The sequence below is a fragment of the Argopecten irradians genome, chromosome 12 (assembly GCF_041381155.1).
Source record: "Argopecten irradians isolate NY chromosome 12, Ai_NY, whole genome shotgun sequence".
Classification (NCBI taxonomy): Eukaryota; Metazoa; Mollusca; class Bivalvia; order Pectinida; family Pectinidae; genus Argopecten; species Argopecten irradians.
Genome location: NC_091145.1, coordinates 4,620,314 through 4,644,335, shown reverse-complemented (window position 1 = coordinate 4,644,335; position 24,022 = coordinate 4,620,314). Strand labels below are relative to the sequence as shown.

Sequence of the window (24,022 nt, the reverse complement as noted above, 5' to 3'; positions counted from 1 at the left end):
TCGTGACAGTGCATAATGGCAATTATCAGGTGTTTAAAGAATCCTTTTACTTTCAAATATGTTTTAATAGAAAACTTTTTTTATATAAATCAATTTGTTTTCACAAAGATTTTATTGGAATATTTACCAAAAGAAATAAATAATTCATCGCTGGAAAACAAATTCAAATTACATGCATTGATTACTTTATCTGCGATACATTGTATCATTTCAGCAAAACACAAATAGTGAATCTCTGCTAAAATTATAGTGATTGGTAAGGTTACATGTGATTAATTCTTTCATATGTCTTCTGGTTTACCTCTTTTGCATCGACATCCGTCTTCCTGCAGCCTTCCTTTCTAAAATACAGAAGGAAATTCATACGTATTTACCTATTTCTGAGATTGAATGCAGTACTCCTTCAATCTAAATTTTCCCAGGTAGATTCAAAATAATTTAAGCTAATATGTATGTATAACATTGGGTTATCACAATAAAAACATGTTCGGAGTGCGTTGTGTTGTTTTGTCAACTTCTGCTGAAAGTCTTGGTTAAATCAGTTTTACATGTTTTGTAATATGCACAGTTGTAAGCAGTTGTAAGGTGTTTTATACGTCATCACTTGGTGCGATAAAATAATATCGTCTTCTTAAATATCTGTTACGGCAATTATTTTGTTCCAACTTAAAAAAGTTAGAAAAAGAATTTCACATCTTTGTTATAAACATCATCTTCCCTGTTGGACAAATCTGTGTTTGTCTCAATTCCTTTCGCTCCTGGGGAAACCTACCAAGACGTGGACGCAAAGCAAAAAGGTTAAAACGTCCAATCATAATCTGTTTTGTGTTTATATTATCTAATGACCTTATGGAGAATTATACGAAGGGAGAGCTATATAAGACAATGGTAAAAGTTAGCTATGAGCATACTCCCTTTTCCGGGGGTTACTATCACTCTCGTGATACCAAGTCCTATATCACAGAAAACTGGAGGTTTGTGTGAGACAACAGTTGAAACAGGAAGTTTGGTCTTTTAGTGTATACCAAAGGTTTTTAATAAAGGTACATTTATTGCTTCGCTCTCTTTAATCTTCAAAAGAAGTGATTGGTCAGGTTTACTCTCCTGAAATGCCTTTGGAGTTGCAATAACATAGCCCAGTAGAAGACATTGGTAGTAACCACAAAAATATCACGGATTAGCTAAATTACAATCACTACAGGTTTCAACAAGGAAATCGAGTAAAGTACATTAAAATATTTTGGGGACATAAAAATATGTTTCATCCAACCTACGCACCACGTGTGTTTACGCTTTTTTAAACAGCAACTCCACCAATTTGTTCAGAAAGTATCTTTATTCATGTTTTTTACAAATTAGTTCGTTACAATATAAGTAGTTCAAAACTACAAAATAAATAGTTTTCTTGGCACGTTTTGATCATTATAAAGGTATATATCACACTCTCACACATGTATATAGAATTATTTATATGTCAACAAAACAATAAAATATTAAATTCGAAAAAAAAATATTTGCGTAATTCTGACTGATGATAAAAATCGTTTTTCATAAATCCACCACAGTTTTTTATCCTAACTAGCGACAAAAATGTTAAGAAAATGTATTTTCGAGAAGTTTGTTAAATGTCATACTGATGCATTTTCTATCTATATATTTACTACATGCGATTTATTTTCAATAAATCGTTTGATGGAATTTATTTTTATTACTATTTTTTTTGTAAAAAAACCACCCGAATATCTTATATTAACATAACTCTGTCTTTAGATATCTTCCATTTAAGGAATTTGAACTCATTGAAAATTGAAAATTATTCAAAATTCATTTCTTTTTTGAGGAAAGAAGTCTTTTGAAAAATTGATACATTTTTGGGATAATTATGCGGTCATTCAGTTGTGAATGCAAACACAAATGTGCAAGCACAAAAATCACTTTTAATCGTTCTGAAATAGCATTATTTGTGTTTAAATTTAAATATCATATGTAAATATTAATAACTGTTATAGTTAAGATTTTTACCGAAGCAATGAATATGTTTGTGAACTTCGAGATGGATAACCTGGGATTTGTATACTAAACATCCTCGAAACCCCGGAGAGTTGTTAAAATGTATGTTATGGCCACTTTCATAATTTATTAATGATCATATGTGAAGAGAAAATTGTTGATAGCTTGAAAATATGTCTGACACAATCCAACTGTCACCATTTGATAGAATATTATATTATAACTTTATAATATAAAACATTTTAATGTCGGTGTATTGTAAAATATTCCTTAATATTGTATACAAATTATGAGATTCACGGTAAGCTGAAAAGTCACGAATTAGATTAATGTTTGCAGAAAATATATTTTTCAGGTACTGGTACAAACTAACCAAAAACAAGCAAAAAATATTAATTTCAATGGAAGCAAAAGTTTGGTAGGATTCATTTTTGCAATAAAGATAAAAACAATCTTGAATAATGTAGAAATGTTTCATGCGCTAGCCTCAGAAAAAAACACAAATACACATTTTAACAGTATTAAAGAGTTATCTCCCTTTAAACTTGTTGCGTCATTAAAAATAACAACCACTTTGGACGGAATTCTCACAAATAAAACTAGATAACAATTTGCAGTTTAACAAAGTGATAAAGACAAATATACATGGCCAACGCGAAATAAATAACTTAAATAAACTGTATCACTTGAAAATAAACAATATTACATAAATAATCAACATAACCTGGTTTTATTTAACTTTAAATAAGCGGCATATATAAGACTATTTAAATATGAAAAAGCCTTAGATATTTATTCCTTGTGGTTTTTGTGACAAGAAGTTAAATAAAACAGAAAAGAAAACTTTCCGACATTCAAATTCATCTTTAACTCCGTTCTCAATCATGGGATATATTAGTCAATAAATCAGATCAAAATTGACTTATATTTCAGGTAAATTAACATTATATTAACATGCAAAAATGTCAAATAAGAATGAAAGTACCATCCTTTCTCGTTGGTAAGTTATAGAAAAAGGAGAGAAACATTTCAAATGTAAACATAAAGTTATATAAATATCACAAATCATTCTGTATTTGCAAATTACACAGTTACCTGCCCTTTCGAGCAGGTATCAATTGTGAAGTCATGCGTTTAACGTCATACTTTTCAGAGAAAACGACTTGAATTTTGCTCACAAAAATGATTACATCACAATGGATACCTAAAAACAGTGGGGTAATTATGTGATATACAGAGACAGAAAAGTTAAATGGCCTGACTAATGAAGAGTTTATCAACCGGAAACTTGTCTAGAATGTTCATTTAGCCTTGTTAATAGCAAACACAATGATGTTTAGTGGAACTAGTATTCATCAGTACACCATCTGCATCGGGGGTGTCGTCGATTTTGTCGGCACAGATAACTTTCTCTTGTTTTCATTTTCTTCCAATATATTCGGTAATCTGCAAAATAAAAACGGTACGTGATCAATTTTCCTATTTCAACTAAAATTAGGCCTAATACCAAGGAATGTGAAAATAAAAAACACATAATATGAATTAGATATACAAATTTTCGTGGTCGCCATTTCATGAATCTTTATGCGGAAATTTGAAATTTGAAAATAGACTTACGTAGCGTATTTGTTAAGGATTTCAACTTTTTCTTCTTTCATCTTTTTAGGGTCTATTTTGCCTTCAATAAGATCTTGTGCCTGCTTTCGAAGTTGGAACGTCGATGTCTTCTTTAGAGGCATTCCGAGTGGGTTCATATCGCGTTGTCTCGTGCCACCCGAGAGTTGACGTAACTTCTGGTTATACTTTTGGTCCGACATATCCAGTGGATTGTCAACTATATTGTCATGCATTGACAAGAACAAAGGCACGTAGACGAGGTAGTCAAGGAAGGATATCTAAAAATAAATTATAAATTAATCCTGAATTAATTTAAGCTTGATCTCCGTTTTCGTCTCCATAAGATAATAAAATATATATATATTCAAGTTATTATTATTTGATATTTTAATTTGTGATTAAACTTTCATTGATTCATTCTTTTCTCTAAGAAATTACTACGCTGTCGTATCAATCATTTTTTTAATTTTTGGGTAATTAACAACACTTTTAAACCAATGGAAATGCTTGTTACATACAAGATTACATGATCCTGAAATGAAATGAATGATTAGTAATATACGTACCTCGTTATAAACATTAGGGTGGAGTCTTGCCATCACATGTTCTTGTTGCTTCCAGTTTAACCCTCCTGCTATTAACTCTATTCGTAGAGAATCCGCTTTAATGAAATTCGATGTCCTATCCGACTCTACATTGCAGTAGAACATTGCTTTGTATAGACCCATTTTTCGTTGAATGTCCAACAAATCACATATCTCAAGGAGATGTTTACTTATTGAGCTGAAAAGAACAATTTTGAAAATTAATAATCAATTTTGAAAACTTAGTAAAATGTCTATTATAAGTCTTTTAGTACCAATAGAGTTTGACGAAAAAGTATATTTTACATGAAAATAAACTAAAATGTATTTCTAAATAATAGCATGTAACCGGTATGGTATCATTCACTTTCCAGATTTTAAGAATTTCCCTTCAGTAAATATTTCCTCATTACTAAAAGTAATGTGATTAAATAACATTTTCCTATATTAACAATGAAAGCTTCATTAATTAGTTATGGAGGGGTCATACCATACAGAAATGAGAAAATGCTAATATAGTATGTAAAATATATAAAATTGAATTTTGTCCACAGAAGCTAATATCAGCGTATTTAAAAAAAAAAAAACATGACTCAAAACTTGTAAAACCTTATGATTTGAATCAACACAAAATGCAGAGAATGAGAATGGAACGCAAATCTTGCGAATCCATCTAAATTTCTCGTTTCAAATCACATGTTCGATAAAGTTGTTTTTACTGCAATCATTATAATCAAGAAACAAATATATCTTTTTTCACTTACTCCATTGAAGTCACCCTCTCACATAAAGCTGACACTACAGCAAACATCCGGAACGTTATTTGTGATGCATCGTCTAAATTTAGAACCTATAAAAATAAAAACGTATTAGTTTTGTAAACAAAATTAGCACCATTTGATCAGCTGATGTGTAACTTCCTTAACCTACCTTGGTGATACAATGTACATTTCATTTTGATTATCACCAAGATCAAAAGTTTTGTTGATTTAATTGTATAACTAATGAGAGAAAAGTGTTAGTCAAAGTATTATTAAACTTGATTGTTTTTTCTTATGACTTTTGAAAATATAGTAACCTTAAAACTATTTTCTTTTAATTTTATTTGTTTTCGCTATAAAATAATAATGAAATAGATTACTTCAAACTAATTAATGTTAATTACCTTTAAGACGTATTCTAGCTGTTTTGTTGTCATCTGTTGTATCGTCGGTATACCGTTGAGGGCGGTCCGAGATTCCTGTAACGAATCAGAAATTCTAACATAAATCCAATTTGTGACTTTGGAATTAAACTACATGTATTTGCTTTAACATCAATAATTGATTACTCTGCTTTATTGGGTATACTGAGAATAAACTTACGAATACGTTTGAGGTAAACCTAATCATTTAGTTCAACACTAAATAATTAATTTTTCTTTGTCTCTAACTTTCTGATTGGCCTATTCATTTTTTTCACTCCACGATGAAAAAAAAATCAGAATAGAAACATTGACGTTGCGTATTAATTTGCAAAAAAAAATCCCTTGGAAAAAATGAATGAAATCGTACGTGTTAATGTATTTCATTTTTTAAAGTAGCCTGGAAAATTAATAATATGCATTGAAGTCACTATTTTTTTAATTTCATCGGGGTATGAAATAAATTTTGTTTGCAAACTTTTTTTGAGAATCTGCTACGCGGATTCACACAGTTTGCAAACAAAATTTCTTTCATACCCCGATGAAATAAAAAAAATATGAGTTCAATGCTTAAATATTATCTAACAAAGACGATGTTATCATAAACGTTATATAAATCGTAAGAATAACATTCGTAATGTACCTAGGTGAGCTACTTTACGTATGCTATCTTTAAATCTTTGAAAGTAATGACATACTGTACTCATCTAACACAAATATCCTAATGGTGTTCTAGGGACTCATCATATATTTCTAGTTTACAGTTTAATGAACTGACCTTATAAGAAAGCACCTGATCCATATCATCGTCTTCTACCACAAATGCCCGAGCATATCCCTCTATCTTACTAGGATCGACAAGTCGATAGTGGGACACGAAATCAATGTCACCTGTAATAGAGAGGCAAATAAAGAAAAAACTATAAACACTTTGGTAACTATAACTTTCTTAGAACTGAATTTATACCCCAAACCTTCCACCATAGTGTAACAAACGGACATTACTCTTCAAAAAGTTAAAGGTATTTTGTTTCGATGTAAATCACGCACATCTACACTAAATACATGGTTATTGCTACCAATTGTCGTTGAAATGGCCCCAGTAGTTTAAGGGGAGTAGTCTTTGTGTCCACTTACAGACCGATGGTCCGATTGACATCCTAAATCAAGTATACCCCTAGATTCGATGCGAGAATGTTTAGAGTTTAAATTATGATCAAATTAGCACTTTATTAATACGTTGAAATGTTCAAAATCGTTGCTAAGTTATTTTGAAAATATGCTTCGCCCAGGAAAAATAATGTAAGGAATAGATTTATAACGGTTTAAGATTTGAAGGCACATAATTATCTTACCTTTCTCGTCCAAGTCTTTGGCGGCTTCGGCATCTTTAAGTTCTGACATATTGAGGATGCTCTTCATGTGGTCTAATAAGGCTTGGCCACCTTTCTTCATCTTCACATTTACGCGTTTAGTCCCAACAACTAGAATAGAAAATCAGATACAAAATTAGACGCTGGAAATGCATAAAATGCAGATCTCTGAATTTTTAATTGATTTCGGATAGACATACTGACTTTGGTTATATTTATCGAAAATATGCTACGCAGGTATCGTAAAGTAAGACATGATGACGTCCGGTCAGTCATCATTCTGTTTGTTTTAAGTTATCATTTTCTATGATCTCAATCACAAGAATTTGTTCTTACGTGTATCAACGTCCAAATCGCTGTCTTTTGCTAAGTCCGAAGACCTGGCATCAGAACCATACTCTGACGCCCTTTTGGTGGGAATTTTCTTCTTTCCTTGGAAAATTTTGACATCATCTCCGAACTTTTCCTAAAAATAAAATCATCTTAAAATGTATACTTCCTAAAAGATTGGTCACATCATTTTAAAGTCTTCAAACAGTATATTACATGACGGTTAATCTAAATATTTCAATAATATCATATTCCATTTTTAATTAAAAAATGCCAAAAACAAAAGCTACACACATTTCGTATCCGAAACGAGAGATAACCAGCGAAAACAAATCGCGAATACAGTTAGAAATTGTTTATCTGGTCTCCTTTTTCTAATCAAGTTGCCTCACTTTCCAGCAACCTAAGAAGCATGCCTCTCTATTTCGTCAACTTCACTCTCCGGCCACAGCTTTTGGATTACGAAGATGGCCGGATTATCAAGTCCCTACTGCATATAGACCAACAGCACAAGGCCATATAGTGAACACTTACTTGTAGTTTTTTGGCAATTTCTTCTTTGGAAAGATTTGGATCAATTTCCCAGTTTCCGTAAGTCATCGGCAGTCAATTTATCGATGTCAATCTTTTTCTTCCCCTTCTTTAAACGGATCTTTCCATCTGGTCCGACTTCAAATTGTTCTTCATCCGAATCATCCTCCCCTTTTTTACCTAACATACAAAATTATCTTCAATTAAATATGATGTGTATATGCCATATTTATTATCTAAGAGGATGGTCGTCTACTTCTTTAAGATATCTAAACCAATTTCGCTTCAATGCTTTAAAACAATTTTATAGCCTTTATATTTTACTAAGGTTACCACGATGATTTTATACAATTGATTTACTAAGTCTAAATTTAAGACTGTTTTGACTTTCATGATTTTCACTACTAGACTTTATGAAATATATGGCTTCAGATTTCTATTCGTATCTCTATTACTGTTTTTCAGATATATGCCTCTGTAATTGACTGCATTAAAACAATTCGCATGTTCCATGATTATGCAATTTACATATTTAATTTAAAGAAAAGTTATTGAAATTAAACATATTATAATATGAATTATTACATTTTAGTGACAAAATAATTCCGATAATAGTTTTATCTGGGTTACGTCCCTTGCAATGTAGAACGTTACGGTATCCAATGTTTAAAATACTTGTAAACAATTCCTTTCCAAATCTTTCATGTTATTTGAGAAATATATTTTGTCTGACGAAACTTACCTTTTTTAGCGCCGACACCCTTTTTCTTCGTCATTTTGACATTTCCGTCCGAGTCTAACAACATTTAAAACAAATTTATAGTTAACGAAAACAATTAATTAATTAAACACATTAATGATAAAAGAATTTTATTTTTCAAGAAATCGGAATTGAGAATTTTTTTTATTCACGAGCTTTTTTTAATTAATAAGTTTAGCACACATCTGTACTTACCGTACTCATATTCATAATCCGACCCGTCATCTCCCTAAAATATCAAACAAATAACAATGTGGTTTTTTCTACATTATTTAACACCTTTATTCAATGATGCAAAGGAATTAAACGATTTTTCTTTATGAGTAATTACGTTTGCTATTTCCTTAAAATCGCTATAATTAAAGTGTCGAAGTTTACAAATCATTTAATACATTTTTCATAACAAGAATATATATCCTAGATTGAGGGACTCTTTTCTATAAAAAAAATTGTTATATCAGTTGTAGCAACCAATCAAAATGTCGTTTCCAATGGCGACATTTATTTAAGTTCTAAGCAAGATTGAATTGTAATCTATAAATAACTTCCTATTGCAAATGAAAGCTGGTGCATGTATCGAAATAATTACATTTGTTTAATAACGCTTTATTATCATAATGCAAAACTTGTACTTGTGAAACATGTTACACAACTCTCGATTGTCAATCCAAATAACCCGATGGGTCTTTGATTGGAAGGAGAAAATCAACATTTCATTATCGAAATACAAATATCCAAGGTATCCTCAAATAGCTTTTTACATACCGGTTTATGGCCTTTTCTTGTCTTTCGGATTACTCGGCCTTGGTCGTCATACTCCTGAAAATGCATTGTGAATGTGTGTTTGTTAACAAGACAATGTCAATTTACATAAGTTTCTAACTTCTAAAAATTTTTGATATTTTCTGCTTTATAGAGTTCAAGAAAAGTCAGAGATCTTATTTGTATCTACTGTCTGTATGTGTCAAAATGGCGTACGTACGAGGTTTATATTAGGCGGAAAGCCGGAGCACCCGGCGAAACCACTGATCAGCAACAGCCCCACGTGGCATTCGAACACGCCACCCAGAGGTGGAGGCCTTGTGAAAATATGTCGAAACATCCCAACCACTCGACCAGACTTTATTGCTTATTTACTTAATCCTACAATATTATCAATTGTTTCTTTGTTTAATGTCTGAAACCGCTGAAAAATACTTACATATTCATACTCGGCCTCCGATCCAGTTCTCTTCTTTCTGCGAATTTTCTCGCCAGTAACAGAATCGATCGCTGATTCTCCTGTACGAATAGCAATCTCTACTGTATTAACGATATACATCTCTCCTTAACTAATGATTCAAATCTGATAAACCTCTCGAAGTTAATATTATGTTCACTTTACTTGCTGGTAGCATAGATTTATTTATCAAATGAAAATGTAATTAGTTTCTGCAATGTTGTTGACAACATGATAATAGTCTTAAGAATACGAAATATCATGTTGTTTAAAATTATTTTTGTCATGATTAGGCGGGAAAATATGTGCGTAAAGTACTAAACGGCGTGAATGAACTGCTACAGGAATTTTGTTTCCCGAAAGAACTAATAAAGAATACATAATTAAAACATTTGAAAGTGCTAATGCACTACTCTAACTACCATTACTGATATACACAACATTATACATGAATAAAATATTTTGCTTTTAAATTATAAAACAATTGTATATATAAATATGATATAGGTGTATAATAAGAAAACTGCAAAAACAAAAATGAAAAGAATTTTATACAACGCACATGATTTACCTCTGATCTTGTTGGTCATTCGTCTTTAACAAAATCAAAAACTCCGACAGCAAAAATACAGCAAAGAAGCAAAGCTAAAGCAGCAAAATAGCCGGTTATTTTCAGCATCCAACATGTGCTTATTTGCAAAAAGCGGCATAGTTACTATGCGTTAAAGCGTCTTATAGATTATTTCAGCAGAAGCAGCACACACAACAAAAGCTATCAGCGACAAGCGTTTCTAAAGTATTAGATAAATAGTGGCATCTAGTACTAAATACTACATGACTGTTTGATAAAGAAAGTAAAACAGAATACAAGGATTTCTTTTCACACAATGACGTATGCTGCGTTTTCCATTACGTAATTTTCATTACTAAAAACACAAGCATATAGAATCAAACGCAAAAACATAATACTAAAAGGTTACAAATTATTCAACATCTAAATACAGAATTAGAAAGCAATTACAAGTTGGATAAAAGAAAGCATCAACAATTCTAAAACAATTAATAATAAAACAGACATACAACAAATAGTTTCACATAATATTTATTTGGTTTACTGAAGCGGAACGACGCTAATTAAAAGTCAAAGTGTTACGTGCTGTCAATTATAGAATGAGTATAAGAACTAAATAGAAGCAGATGAATGAATCAAAGGCAGATGATTAGAAAAAATTGTTCCTTACCGCTGTCGCTTTCGTCGTCAGCATCGTTGCCGTCTTTTCCTTTACGTCGCCCTTTACCACCTTTCTTATAATCTTCTGGTTTTCGTTTACCTTGTCTGTAACGTAGCGGATGAATATTATAAGACTCTTACATATGTGGACATGAAGGTTAGGGATATTCTACCCGAGGGTCAAAAAATGTAGTAAAACCCGAGGCTTGCCGAGGGTTTGGCAACATTTTGTGATCCCGAGGGTAGAATATCCCTATCCTTCATATCCACTTATGAAAGATTATTTTTCTTTCATACCTCGACGTTTTATTGCAATTTTATAACTCTAATATCCCGCCATTTCGAAATAAATTCAAAGAAATCCACGACTGAAAGTCAACTTTTCATACATGTAAAATTACGTGACATTTTCAACAAAAATTGTTTGCATCTTTTGTAGTAAAACCAGTCAAGTTTGTGAAAAAAAAATTTTTACCGAGGAAATAGAAATTTTGTTGACGCCGTGACGTCACGAGGCTTTATTGCATGGGTAGTCATACAATACAGCCTCAGGCGGCATGAGTGTATTGCCCTAGACCAGACAGTATTACATCCGTAGGTATGAAAGAAATATATATATATTTGCATAATCCAGCACATCCTCCTTAAGAGTTTAAGGATGTAGAACAAATATATGTGTTACACATACAATGAGAAATTAACATAACTTTTGGATCGGGATAAATAAAAATACGAAAGTAGGGGTAACAATTATAACGAAAAAATGTTGTTAAACGCAAGAACAAATATATAATTATATGTTGCATTGTTCAAATTTTACGCCTCAAACTCCCGCCGATAAGGTAGTCTTCTTACTTTATGAGTTCGCTGATTCTCACTGGTTCTCCGTCTGAATCAAGTGTCCAATCAGAAGAGGGGCTGATGAGCCCCTTTTCACGTAGCTCCTGAAGTTTCTTCTGCTTCTTTTGTTCCAGCACCTTCGCTCTACACAATACCAAATTAAATTCAGACTTAAGTATTTCCTCTTTACATTCTCAGAGATACTATGCACTTGTTCTTGTGATGTCCAGTCGTCATAAGTAAATTTTGGCGATGGAAAAGATTAATACAGAAAAATTGCGGATTTAAATGAAACAATAAATCATATTTAAATTGACAACATCAACACGTTACAAAATATGGATATGGATAGGGGGAAATTACGCTTTGTTTCTTCAAATTAATCACGCAGGAACAATTTATAATATGTTTTGTAACAAAAGAATGGTATACACAAGGAAAGAAGATAAGTGCGATAAGGTCATTTTAATTAACAACATTAAAGCTTGGATGACAACATACATGAAATAAAAAAAATAATGTTAAAGTACGCGAACGTCCTTAGATATTGTTTCTATGAAGTATTTGATATGTTCTCATACTTTTCCGCCTTCCTCAGTGGTTCCCCAGTGTCTGAGTCGATAGTCCAATCGGAGGACGGACTGATTAGGCCCTTCTCTCTTAGTTCTTGTAACCTCTTGGCCTTCATCTTCTCCTTGGCTTTGGCTTTCTTAAAACTGTTTCATATAATGTTTAAATCATATATTTTATATATTGTTTATACACATCGAGGGAAACATGCTTTAATATGATACTTGATTGGTGATTATGAACCACTGATTGTTTGGCAAAACATTCCGAAAAATTGATGAGTACAGTGTGCTTTTCATAGGTAAATCTACCGTGATATTTTTCATTTTAAGAGAAAAGTTAACTTTTCCTAAAACTGATATTTACAAATTACGATTTGAATGGCATCACATTTTTGTAGAAAAATATTGGGTGTTTTTCTCAGTAAAAGTAGACAAAGCGATATGATTCCGTAAAGCAAGTTAGAAAACAGCAATTTAGTCACTATGAAACTGACAAATGTGTGTTAGGAAAGCTATATAAGTAAATAAGCAGCAGAAAATAAATAATTGAAACACGCGAAACCAAATAACCTTGACGATGTTATGAAAAGAAATTCATGCAAAATATGTACTAAAAAGAAAGAAGAAAAAACCAACCAAAAATACTGAAGTTAGGATGTGAAAACAGCATCCAGCAAGCGATAAAAACAAATGTCTTGGTTATAGCTGATACAAGGATTAATAACAGAAGCCGAAGTGTTAGTCATAAAGCCAGATTTAGAATAACAAAGATAATAAAGAAAGTAATGATGATTGTTTGTGATAGTGAATAAATAGTTTGTTGTAGATTGAAACAGAGAAATTGATAATTTGAAAGTGAAGTTGCGATGAATGAAAGTTACGTCAAAATAAAATGTTCAAGCTCCAAACAGTGTTCCTGAAAGCAATTGCATGTAATATTATATAACTGTTGCTGTGCTTTCAAAATGAAACACCAACAAAAAGCACATCTTGTTGAATGTGTCGGATAGGTGTATATATGTTAGATAAGCTCGCATTTTGTTAATATAAGCCTTGTATCCCCATCATCTCCACCACACGCCGAAAGTGAGTTAAAAGCAGCTATATACTCCATGTGAATAGTAGCAATAATATCAAAATTTACTCTTGGTGTTTGGACATCATCTCGTCGTATTTGTCCCCATATTTCTCCCTTCTTCTTTTCTCTCTGGCTGCTGCTCTTTCGGCTTTCGCTTTGAAATAGGCTTTCTTTTCTTCTTCCGTCATGTTTTCCAAATCAACGTCATCGTCATCAGTTGTACAGTCACTGAAAACTGGTTCAAGCTTCTTTTTCCCTTTTCCTCCCTTCCCTGCTCCTCCTTTCCCTCCTTTTCCACCTCGTCCGGGTTTTTCTTTCTTCACTCTTATCTTACCTCCTTTTCCATCCGATACTGTTGTGTATACACTTTACGAGGGAAAATACCAATTTTTAAAACTTTTTACAATTATTGACAAAGAAATCATATTTTAAAATGTTTTGCAATGAATAATGAATTAACAAAGGAAATTGAAGTTATGTTGGAAAAATTAAAGAATACATTTTAGGTATGTTCACTTCAAATGAGTAAACCGGCAGTATTGCCATAATCATGTGAAAATGCCAATTCTTTGGCAATATAGAATATTGCTTACCTTTCATCATCTGAAAATATAACAAAACCAAGTATTAAAATCAATTATGTGTGTTTAAACAAATACAACTTCTGTGCATGTTACAATATCCTTTTGGTTCACAACGTTTCCAATCAATAAACATAATAATGAAAAGAATCATTCAGTCATTCTAGACAAACTATCTAGCAAACAATTTAGCGTCACAGTTTTTAGCATTTTACAATAGCTTTCTCAAACTTTGCTCTAGCACCATATAAAATATTCGCATCATAGGTTTAGCATAAACTACTACTTACTCAATATGTTTTTTTCTAGAATAGAAGTCATACATGTGCATTTAAAAATACTTATAAACAGTTTAGCGTCCTATTTGTAACATTAACCACATCTTCTTAACAATTTTGATAGCATTAAAGGATTTTAAAAGGACTTACCACTTGTATAACTTTCAGACGAACCATAGCCAATCACATTTCCTTTAGCATCCCTAATTTTCTTCTTCCGTTTGCGCGTGCGCGTTCCACCTGCACTGACCTCACTTTCATAACTGTAGTCACTGTCCGGTCCATGTTCTCTCCTCTTTTTCTTTTTCTTGTCTGCAAGTCTTCCACCTTCCTTCCCGCTATCGGAACTATGATACGACACACTCCGACTGTAGGTGCCGTCGCCGCGTTTGCGTCGGCGTTTCACGTGTCGCGTGCCACCTTCACTGACGACACTATAGTAACTATTAGCACTATCTGGTCCATGTTTCCTCTCACGTCGTCGACGTCGGCGACGCGCCTGACCTTCCTCGTCTTGGGAGCTGTGGTACGACGCACTGTCGCTGTACGTCCCGTCCTCGCGCTTCCTTCTTCGCCGGACGTGACGTGTTCCACCTGCGCTTACGACACTTCTATAACTGTATGCACTTCCTCCGCTATCGGGATCACGATTCCCAGCCTTCCGTCTTCGTCTTTCCTCTGGAGTTTCTTCATCAGAATCAAATCCGCCTTTACCTCCCTTACCCTTCCTTCCTTTCTTTCCTTTTTGCATAGAGGCTATTCCGCTGTCTACATCAGATTCAATTTTTCTGTAAAAGTAGATCACAATGGAAGTATGCGTATATGTAATTCAAATAATGTAATGTAAATCCAAACAGCTGCAAAAATGTTATCAAAGGATGTTCAAAGAAAACCTCTTTCAATTTTAATACTATACCTGTCTATAATAATACTTTAAATGTGAACTTGTCTACATATGCCAAATATGTAAACGATTGAAATTTTATTAACCCTGGATGAGGGTTAGGTTGTAGGGAATTTTGCTTACAACGAAGCATGGAAACGTGCAGCGCATGTCATGTGTATGAATTATAAACTTACTTTTTATACTTCTTCCCAGTCAATGGATCGACGACAATTTCATACACTGCTCCGTCTTTTCCCACAATACGTTCACCAACTTTGGCTGCAAAATAAAAAAAATTTATAAAGCGGTCCGATTTATGATAATTGATCATTGAAGATGAAGATATCAATAACAATTAAGATTTAATAGGGATTTAAGACATATTTCTCAAAGCAAAGATAGACTAAATAATTTTACTGATTAGAATTAGCCAATATATACGCTTATGCCGCACGACAATTGATATTTTTTTTATTGATATTTTAAAATACAAAGACAAAATAGGCATAAGGCTTTACAAAACAACGATATCGCTACAGTATTATTATTATTATATGTATTATTTAAACACTCTATCGAAATTATACTGTTAAGAGTCCATGGTTTGTAGCCCAAAATAAAACGCCACATGGCTTCAACAAGTAAAATATGTTTAATCAGCTTGAGATGAATCTGTAATTGTATTAATGTAAGTGGTACGAGTCATACCTTTTTGTATCATTTCGTGGTCAGATCCACCAGAATAAACTGTCGACGCTTTCTCCCAGGAATCAATGACTTCGCCTTTTTCCAGCTGAATGAATTTCTTCAGGAATTCCGGATCTCCTCCGGCCTCCACAAACTGTTTGTACTCATCCTCTGTCAGCATGATCACTTTTTCGATCAGACGACCACTTTTAGTTCTCACATACGTCTTGACTACCTTCATCGGCGTGGGATCCGCCTTGGACCAGCCCTCAATGGTCCCTTCATCTTCACCCATGTACTTTTTCAATATTTCATTGGGATCACCTCCGCCTGCCATCATTTTATCGTAATCATCAGCAGATACATATATTGTCTTTTCGATGATTCTGCCACTTTTCGTTCGAATTTTCGTTTTGATCGCCTTCATTGGTTCGGCACTTTTCCATGACTCTAATTGTTGCCCTTCTTCAAGAGTGATATATTTCTTAAGAATGTCGTCTGGATTCTTTCCTTCTTTGATCATGGCATCGTAATCTTCCTGGGAAATCATAATTGTCTTTTCTATAAGTCTCCCACTTTTTGTCCTCACATAGGTTTTGATTGTCTTCATGGCTGCTTCCTTCCAGCCTTCAATAACCTCGCCATCCTTTGCATATTTTTTCAGAAGTTCTTTGGCATCCACTTTCCCTGCTGTTATGGCATCATAGTCCTCTTTAGACACATACACCAATTTCTCTATGAGTCTGCCACTCTTTGTTCGCACCATTGTCTTAATAGCTTTCACTTCGTCTTTGTCCCAAGACTGTAAGCCTTTGGCTTCGTCTTTTGACAAGTACTTTTTCAACAGTTCTTCGACATTCTTTCCTTCTTTGAATGCCTCGTAATCTTCCTCAGACAAGAAGATGATTTTCTCTATGATTCGACCGCTTTTTGTTCGAATGTACGTCTTGATGGCCTTCATTTCTGTTTTAAGCAGAATAGAAGAAAAATAGCTTAAAGAGCAACCGACGATTAACTACATTGAGTTAAAAAGTGAATAAATTGTATAGTTTGCAGTCAGTTCCACAGCTATCTACTCTTTTTCAAAAAAATGAAATATAAGTGATAATTTCAATTTGCCTCAGCGCAAAGTGAATGAAAAAGTCATTTACCTTTATTTAAGGCAAAGTATTCTCTCGAAAATTATACAGTATTATCCCACAAAGTTGAAACGCAATACAGTGTATAATTATGTTTTGTAAACATTTTATAGTTTAGAATAATATAGATAGCATAAACATACACGTACGTTCAGGGTTTGCTTGTTAATGAAGGCCAAAGGAGAGACTATGATCGTTCTTTAAATTGATATACATATACATGTATAGTTATTAAGATATCACATTATTATACTCACGTTTCTCTCTGATGGACTCCAGCCTCTGTTTCATTATAAGTTCACGTTGACGCTGAATTAAAAAAAATAACACAATTATTAAAACGCAAGGCTATATCCGAGTACGCCCCATAAGGTAGAAATATATAATTTATATGTAAAAATTATATAACAAATATATATGATTCTTCTTCTGCTACAAAACCTTAAAGGAGCAGTTAGGTAATTAAAAAAAATCAGTATATATGTAGATATATTTTTCAATTATCATCTGAGTTTTAAATATCAAACTTCATTTTATCAATATGAAGATTGTCTTTATAAATCTGGCATTGTATATAGACCATAGATGTCATAATAGTTGTTTTAATGCTTAGCGGAGAGTTATTGAATTTTGGTGTAACTACGTTGATATTATTCACTTTAATTAACTAATATCTTTAAACGCAGTCATATTTGTCAATGAAATTTTCTTTGGCAACATGTATTGATAACTCATGTGATCATTTTGTTTACATCCGGATTTTTGTACCTGTAGTTCCAGCTCCTCTAGTAAACACTTGACGTACCAGTAACCATGGCGATATCCGCCTCCGACCCGGATATACTTGTGCTAGAAATAAACAAAAACAAAACAAAATTATTTACGAACAAACTCACTTATTTTGGAAGTTTGCGCTACCTTTTTTTATGATGATATGTTCCTAAACAATTGTCCCACAGCTGGAAAACATCTATAAAGTTTAAATAGTACAATTTTTTCTTTTACAAATTTTCGGCCTCTTTGCCATTTTTATTTTTAATAGTAGGCTGAAATTATCAAAATCCAATAATTCAATATGCGTGACATATCATTTTTATTCGTATTTGACACATCATTTCCTGTAAAATACAAAGTCTAAAAGTAAAACCGATATCGATTAGCCCGAGTAAATGGCTGAGATTGGTCCTAATGGAAGACATTGATTTTTACTTGTGTATCTCCCTGACAATAGATAATTACAGTTCTATATTTGAATCAAGTGTATTTCACTAGGAGAGAAATGTTTCTGAATGCTGGTTACATGACCGAGAATTCCCAGCTGTATAGTTATGCAAAGTATCGTAATACAGATATTTAAATCCATCTCCCTGATATTTCAAAAGGCATGCGTCGATAGCCTTTTGAAACGCGCTTGTTAAACGAACGTAAGTAAATATTCATTAGTATACGTTGGTATGACCACAAGTGTCATTAAAGATTATTTCGATGCATTTCATCAAATGATCAAAATTATATTTTCACATAGATACAATGCCTGTTTTTTTTCCAATTTCTTGTGTTTCGATTCTTTGCATACCAAAAGGGGATCAACTCAATATGACATTTTGTTTTTGAATGTAAACATTTTTCTTTCATCTCAGTCTTTTTGAAAAAAAAAATATTTTCTCAAATATCTCACGATTGTGATATTTTTTCATATAGAAAAGCCTTTACAAATATCTTTTAATACGGTAAAAAATATTCTGAATATCACCTTTTAAATTAAATAAACGGTTTAGAAACAACAACATTAACTTCATTTAACAAGGGAGCAGGTCGGGTTATTTTTTTCCAGATATAGATTGAGAAACATGTTTTCATTGAAATATTACGCATTTTCTTTTAAAAATATATCCTTCACAAATTTGAATGTGAGAAAAAGACCACAGTCCCACACTTGAAATCGTTTAAATGATGACGTAAATGCTATCGTTTTTATTACTACAGGTAGAATATTTTATTTCGCTTCATTTGTGTAAAGTTGGACAAAAAAACTTGCTATCAAAGTGATATATTCTTTGTATTATTAGTATATCTTGCATATTGTATGCTCATGTGAACCACAGAACTGGGTAGTTAATCATTTGATTGATATTTTCCCACAACCAATACATACGTGTAAAAGCGATGATGACAAACTTACCGATTCACACTTTTTATGGGGAACCTTTAGCAAACATTTTAAGCAGTCCTCGGTGGCCGTCTGTAAACAAAGAGTATTGTTATGATTGTCATATCCAATGGGGAAATCTATAAACTATGTTACCTATAACCACTTCATACCATTCCTACGCTAGAAAAATGCACATAATAATATATAAAGTGTTGCCAGATTTTGAAAATCGATATTTCCTCATATTACAGAAGTTTGATCATAAGTTAAAATTGAGAATGTTTTTTGTTTTTTTGTTGTCTTTTTTTTTTTCAACACCTATAATCTTGATGTTAACATTTACTCGCTTAACTCGTCAATAAAGAAATGAAATAGGTTTTACAGTACATTTGGTAAATATTTCGATAATAAGAATTGAAATTATTATAAGAATTATGGAGATTAAAATTAAAACAATAACTATAGATATCGAGATATCATCGTAAAACAATATCGAGCTGAGGCAATTGAAATAAGTATACAGTAAAGATAATAGAAGTACTTACCTTTGGAAGGAAAGGCGAATTAGCGCTCAGCCTCTGTCTCATGTCTGGGGTGCTTCTATATTTAGCCGAATACCTCGATCTGACGTCATTATTTCCACCACTGACGTGTGACGTCTGAAAATATATGTCAAAGACGTCACGTTATGATAATGTATGGCAGTATTTTTACTCTTGATTCTCCTAATTAATTTACGACTGAGAACAAATACAGATTAGGATATATGAGACGCTTTAAGGTAAAATATTATAGAACCAGGTGTTTCGCAAGGTCCACTGATTTGATATTCCATTTTAGAGGGTCATTTTATCGCACATGATTAGAGAACGTCTTGTAGAATAAGTTACATTTTACTGTCGAATAAGTGATTCATTTACAGGTAACTGTTCCATAATCTGGGTGTTAGAGCACAGAAACAATGATGGATGACATCAAAGCTTTGTTTTAAATAGATTGATGGTCATTTTTGTATGCTTTGCTTCTGTTTTGTTTCAATATGTAATACATGAACAATGAGGAAAAGTATGTAACATTAACCAGAATGTTCCTGGCACAAAATACATTATTATTTATTCAAATTAATAATAAATACTATTCTAAGTGATTCTGATAACTTTTGTCTTCTTTACATTGATTCTATAGTCAAAACAGGTAATTATTATTACCAGCTTAATTACGATGATTGAATATCAAGAAACAACTGTCTTTCCTTCGCCAGTATTATATACACAAAATAACATACGGTGCTAGACTTACAACCACAACATTTATTTAAAACTTTTAACTCCAAAATTATTGGCAATAAAACGAAGGCCAAGGTCTTTTGAATAAGATAAATAACCGATATACACAAATACGTTTTAAAACTGTTGACGAGTCTATCTGAATAATCCTGAATAGATTTTGTATTCAATTTAAATATTTGATTGTTCGCTGCCTATCAGATGTTAACATTAAGTTTTGACAGCCAATTCTGTTTACTGAGACTATGAAAAGACTAGTCAAGCGCTTGTGTATTTAAATGTAAATCTGCAGTAACAGATATGGCATGGGAAACAAAGTGTTTCAAATAATATATAAACACCCTTCAAAATATAAAAGGTCAAACACACGTCAATACCAAAAATAAATCAGAAATGAATATCAATCAGATTGTCCGTTGACTGTAAATCATAAAACCATAAGTTGAACCTACGTCCAGTGGTCATTGAATGGCTACTGACAGGAAGGTCTTAATTTGTTTTTAAATCATTGCCAAGCCTAAGGATATACGTACCGTTTAGGAAGGTCAAGGTGTTTAAAAGCTCATATTCTGGTTTATTCCTAATTTGATTGTCTGATGATCCTAATTTAATTATTTCATTATCCTAAATTATTTGTTTCATGATCCTAATTTATCTATTTTGTGACAATAATTTAATAGTTTAATTATCCTTATTGTTTGTTAATGATATGAGAGTGTCAGCGGTCACTACCTGGCAATTGCCCTACATGATATTCGAACTTGCAACCCAGAGGTGGAGTGTTTGTAGTAATATGTCGGGACATCTTAACCACTCTATCACTCTGTCCAAATAATGTCCTTTAAAGATCCTATTGTAAATGTTGAAGGAGCATGATGTGATTTATTAAGGATCATGATTTGATTAATTAAGGACCATGGTGTGATTAATTAAGGATCCTGATTTTATTAATTAAGGATCCTGATTTGATTAATTAAGGACGATGATTTGATTAATTAAGTAAAATTCATAATGAGCATAATGAAGGTGTATGATGTCACACTAATTAAACACTATTTTGCCAGACTAATGTAAATGACATGAAACACTATTCACCCATAGAGCCTAATTTTCCTATCTACAATAACAAGATGATCATACAATCGGTTACAATTGTCTTGCCTGCTGATAAACATTCAGATAAGACACCATACCCCCTTAACTGTTAACAAAAATAAATAGCACGCAAAAACTAGTCTGTTTACAGTATATTCTATACCTCATAAGTATCAATGACATCGGTGTCAAATTTTATTTCCCGACCTGGATAAGTGGTGTATCGATGATATGGCATATTTATGTCTGATAAATTTGGCTGACAACACCTAAATGTCCAAGTTACCATTTACCAGATCATATGAATAGCATATCATAAACAGACACCTCCCTCAGAGTCATAAAGATGACGTCTGTAGCTTATTAGATATATATATGTGTCCTGCTAAATGATGGAACATTCAGATTTTATCTTGTAGGATAAACGGTGATTGACACTGACATAACCGTCAAATAACATGAATGAAACAGCAATAAGCAATACCAGAGGATTTATCAGCAGCGAATAACCATATTCTTGACATTTCCATTTGTGATCATTTTCATAATGAAATAGAAACTCGGTCAGTTAAAATAATGAGTTTTTCAGTTTTTACCAATTTTGAACAAAATTACCCCCAGGAGGGGACCTATGCAATATTTTGAGCAATTTTGGGTTGAAAATCAAAAATTTTATGTTTAACATTTTTATGGTGCTGAAGCCTTCTTTCAGTATATCAATCACTAGTTCAAACAGCAGTCGAATTACATTAATATTTACATAAACTGCAGTTTGCAACCTGGAGACGAATATTTAGAAAAGACTATTTGAAATGTTTGACAAAAACACTTGCCGATCGTTGTCCAAGAATATCCATTGCAGTGAGTGACAATTTCACTTTATCACGGAATCCCCATGTGGGTGCCGATTTAGGGAGCGGTGAGATGGGAAGAAGGGCCTCCCTTAGGGAATCAGGGGTTCGACTCCCTCTCCTGATACACGGCATCGTCCCCTGTCGTTTTCTTATCTGAACACTTATTTCCATTGTGGTGTTCTCACTAACGTACTTTTACGTCATTTCGATCGACACATTGATGAATTTATCATTATAGTTGTTGTAAAGAAATCTGAATCACAAGTTCAGCATTAACAGATGTTCACGTCATTGCATCAATATATCCAAGAATGTTTCACGGATGTAAACATGCCATTCGTTGTTTTGGCTTGTTAACATAACAAAATATTAACTACACATGATTTGGTTACGTCGTTTCCTTATCTGACGAGTTTTTCACCCATATGGTAATCCCTGAACACCGAATAAACACACATTATCACAAATTTCTAGTGCTAAAACAAATGAACAGTACTACAAATCTCAAATTCTTCTACTCCTCACACCATTTCTGTCCAAACATCAGCACATCTCTACGATAAAATCACGCGCATGTGTATCACAATTTTCCCGAGTATAAAAGCGACTGAAATCCTATCTCTGTTACAGTATTTCCCTTCTAATTATATTCCAGCCCGATTGAATAGACTGGAATACATCACAGGGCTGAATATTGTACGTGCCAAGTCACCGGCGTACCTATAATAGTAGTTACTCTATATAGCACTCTCTGGTATACGAGCTGTCACAGAGTTAAAGCTCTAGTATTTTGTTATGGGGTAATTGAGCATTAAATCTTGTTAATTTCGTTATGTCAATAAAGCAACACAATGTCGGAGCTTAACAGGGTTGATTGATCATTTGTGGTTTTACATCTGTAATGACAATGGGGATAATACCAGTGACGAGCGACTATCGGTAGATCTCTTCTTTACCAGGACTCGTTATCATTTTCATATATTTGTTAGTATCCATCTTCTCACATAGGGGTACTATCTGAGTAGAGTTCTGACGGTTTAAGGGGAAATGGGACTTCTCATTTCGGGCTTTTATCAGAGTGTTAAGAGAAAATGGACTTAAAAGGAAGCCGACATGTGGAAAAAATCGTGATTCGTGACCATTTAAATGAAAACAAATAACACAAAATTGTATATCTATATCATTGCATACAACAAGTATCATGGTAGTGGAATGGTTAGTTGTATTACCCGAAGCCTTCCACCTCTCTCTTTCGAGTCGAATTATACGTGTTATATTTGCCACGAATCGACAGATCGATCAGTTATTTAGCTTTCCTCTCAAACCAGGTGTGTCATTAAATGACCATGAAATGACGTGAAACAAAAACAAAATAAAAAACATACGATGATAAAAAAAAAACTCTTTAAGACCAAGGAGAACAAAAGCAAACTCGTCTCTCTAGAATGTCATAGTTCAATCTTTAAACATATGTCTTACAATGCAAAGTGGAGGGAAATCAACCAAATATGTTAAATTTATGGTTTTCTCTTTCAAAATTATCAATAAATGAAATTTTGAGAATAGACAAATCAGTTTATATTTCATTTGATATATTCATATTTAAAAGTTGACCAAGTTAACAATAATGACTTTGTAATGTTGTCTTTAAAAACGGAATCACTTTTAATATTTCTCTAAAAAGATGGGTTTTTTTCATATGGCTTTAGACAAAAAAGCAAATGTGTTCGTCAAAA

The 24,022-nt window shown here is 32.7% G+C and overlaps 2 protein-coding genes across 3 annotated transcripts in view; both read right to left on the bottom strand.

Moving 5' to 3' along the window:
• Nucleotides 1–1,331: 1,331 nt before the first annotated feature.
• Nucleotides 1,332–13,726, bottom strand: LOC138304796 (transcriptional regulator ATRX homolog). Its single transcript, XM_069245073.1, is given in 18 exon segments — nucleotides 1,332–3,456; nucleotides 3,628–3,905; nucleotides 4,194–4,410; nucleotides 4,976–5,061; nucleotides 5,377–5,451; nucleotides 6,173–6,285; nucleotides 6,750–6,878; nucleotides 7,104–7,233; nucleotides 7,632–7,676; nucleotides 7,678–7,808; nucleotides 8,371–8,424; nucleotides 8,584–8,617; nucleotides 9,154–9,207; nucleotides 9,590–9,669; nucleotides 10,849–10,943; nucleotides 11,694–11,822; nucleotides 12,260–12,394; nucleotides 13,395–13,726. Coding segments are annotated over 18 exon segments (1,998 nt in total). The 5' UTR covers nucleotides 13,517–13,726; the 3' UTR covers nucleotides 1,332–3,365.
• Nucleotides 13,727–13,859: 133 nt separating this feature from the next.
• The window catches only part of LOC138304795 (uncharacterized), a 35,551-nt gene continuing 25,388 nt past the window's right edge, over nucleotides 13,860–24,022 (bottom strand). The window contains exons 1-9 of one of the 2 annotated variants that reach the window (XM_069245072.1): nucleotides 22,266–22,986; nucleotides 19,597–19,710; nucleotides 19,082–19,141; nucleotides 17,668–17,748; nucleotides 17,157–17,208; nucleotides 15,782–16,723; nucleotides 15,268–15,352; nucleotides 14,338–14,975; nucleotides 13,863–13,931 (exon numbers count right to left, since the gene is read on the bottom strand). In XM_069245072.1, coding sequence (XP_069101173.1) covers nucleotides 13,918–13,931; nucleotides 14,338–14,975; nucleotides 15,268–15,352; nucleotides 15,782–16,723; nucleotides 17,157–17,208; nucleotides 17,668–17,748; nucleotides 19,082–19,141; nucleotides 19,597–19,710; nucleotides 22,266–22,457 — 2,178 coding nt within the window. In that variant the 5' untranslated portion in view covers nucleotides 22,458–22,986 and the 3' untranslated portion in view covers nucleotides 13,863–13,917. Of the gene's footprint in view, nucleotides 13,932–14,337; nucleotides 14,976–15,267; nucleotides 15,353–15,781; nucleotides 16,724–17,156; nucleotides 17,209–17,667; nucleotides 17,749–19,081; nucleotides 19,142–19,596; nucleotides 19,711–22,265; nucleotides 22,987–24,022 lie in introns of those variants that run through there. The other variant, XM_069245071.1, reaches the window with a different exon arrangement.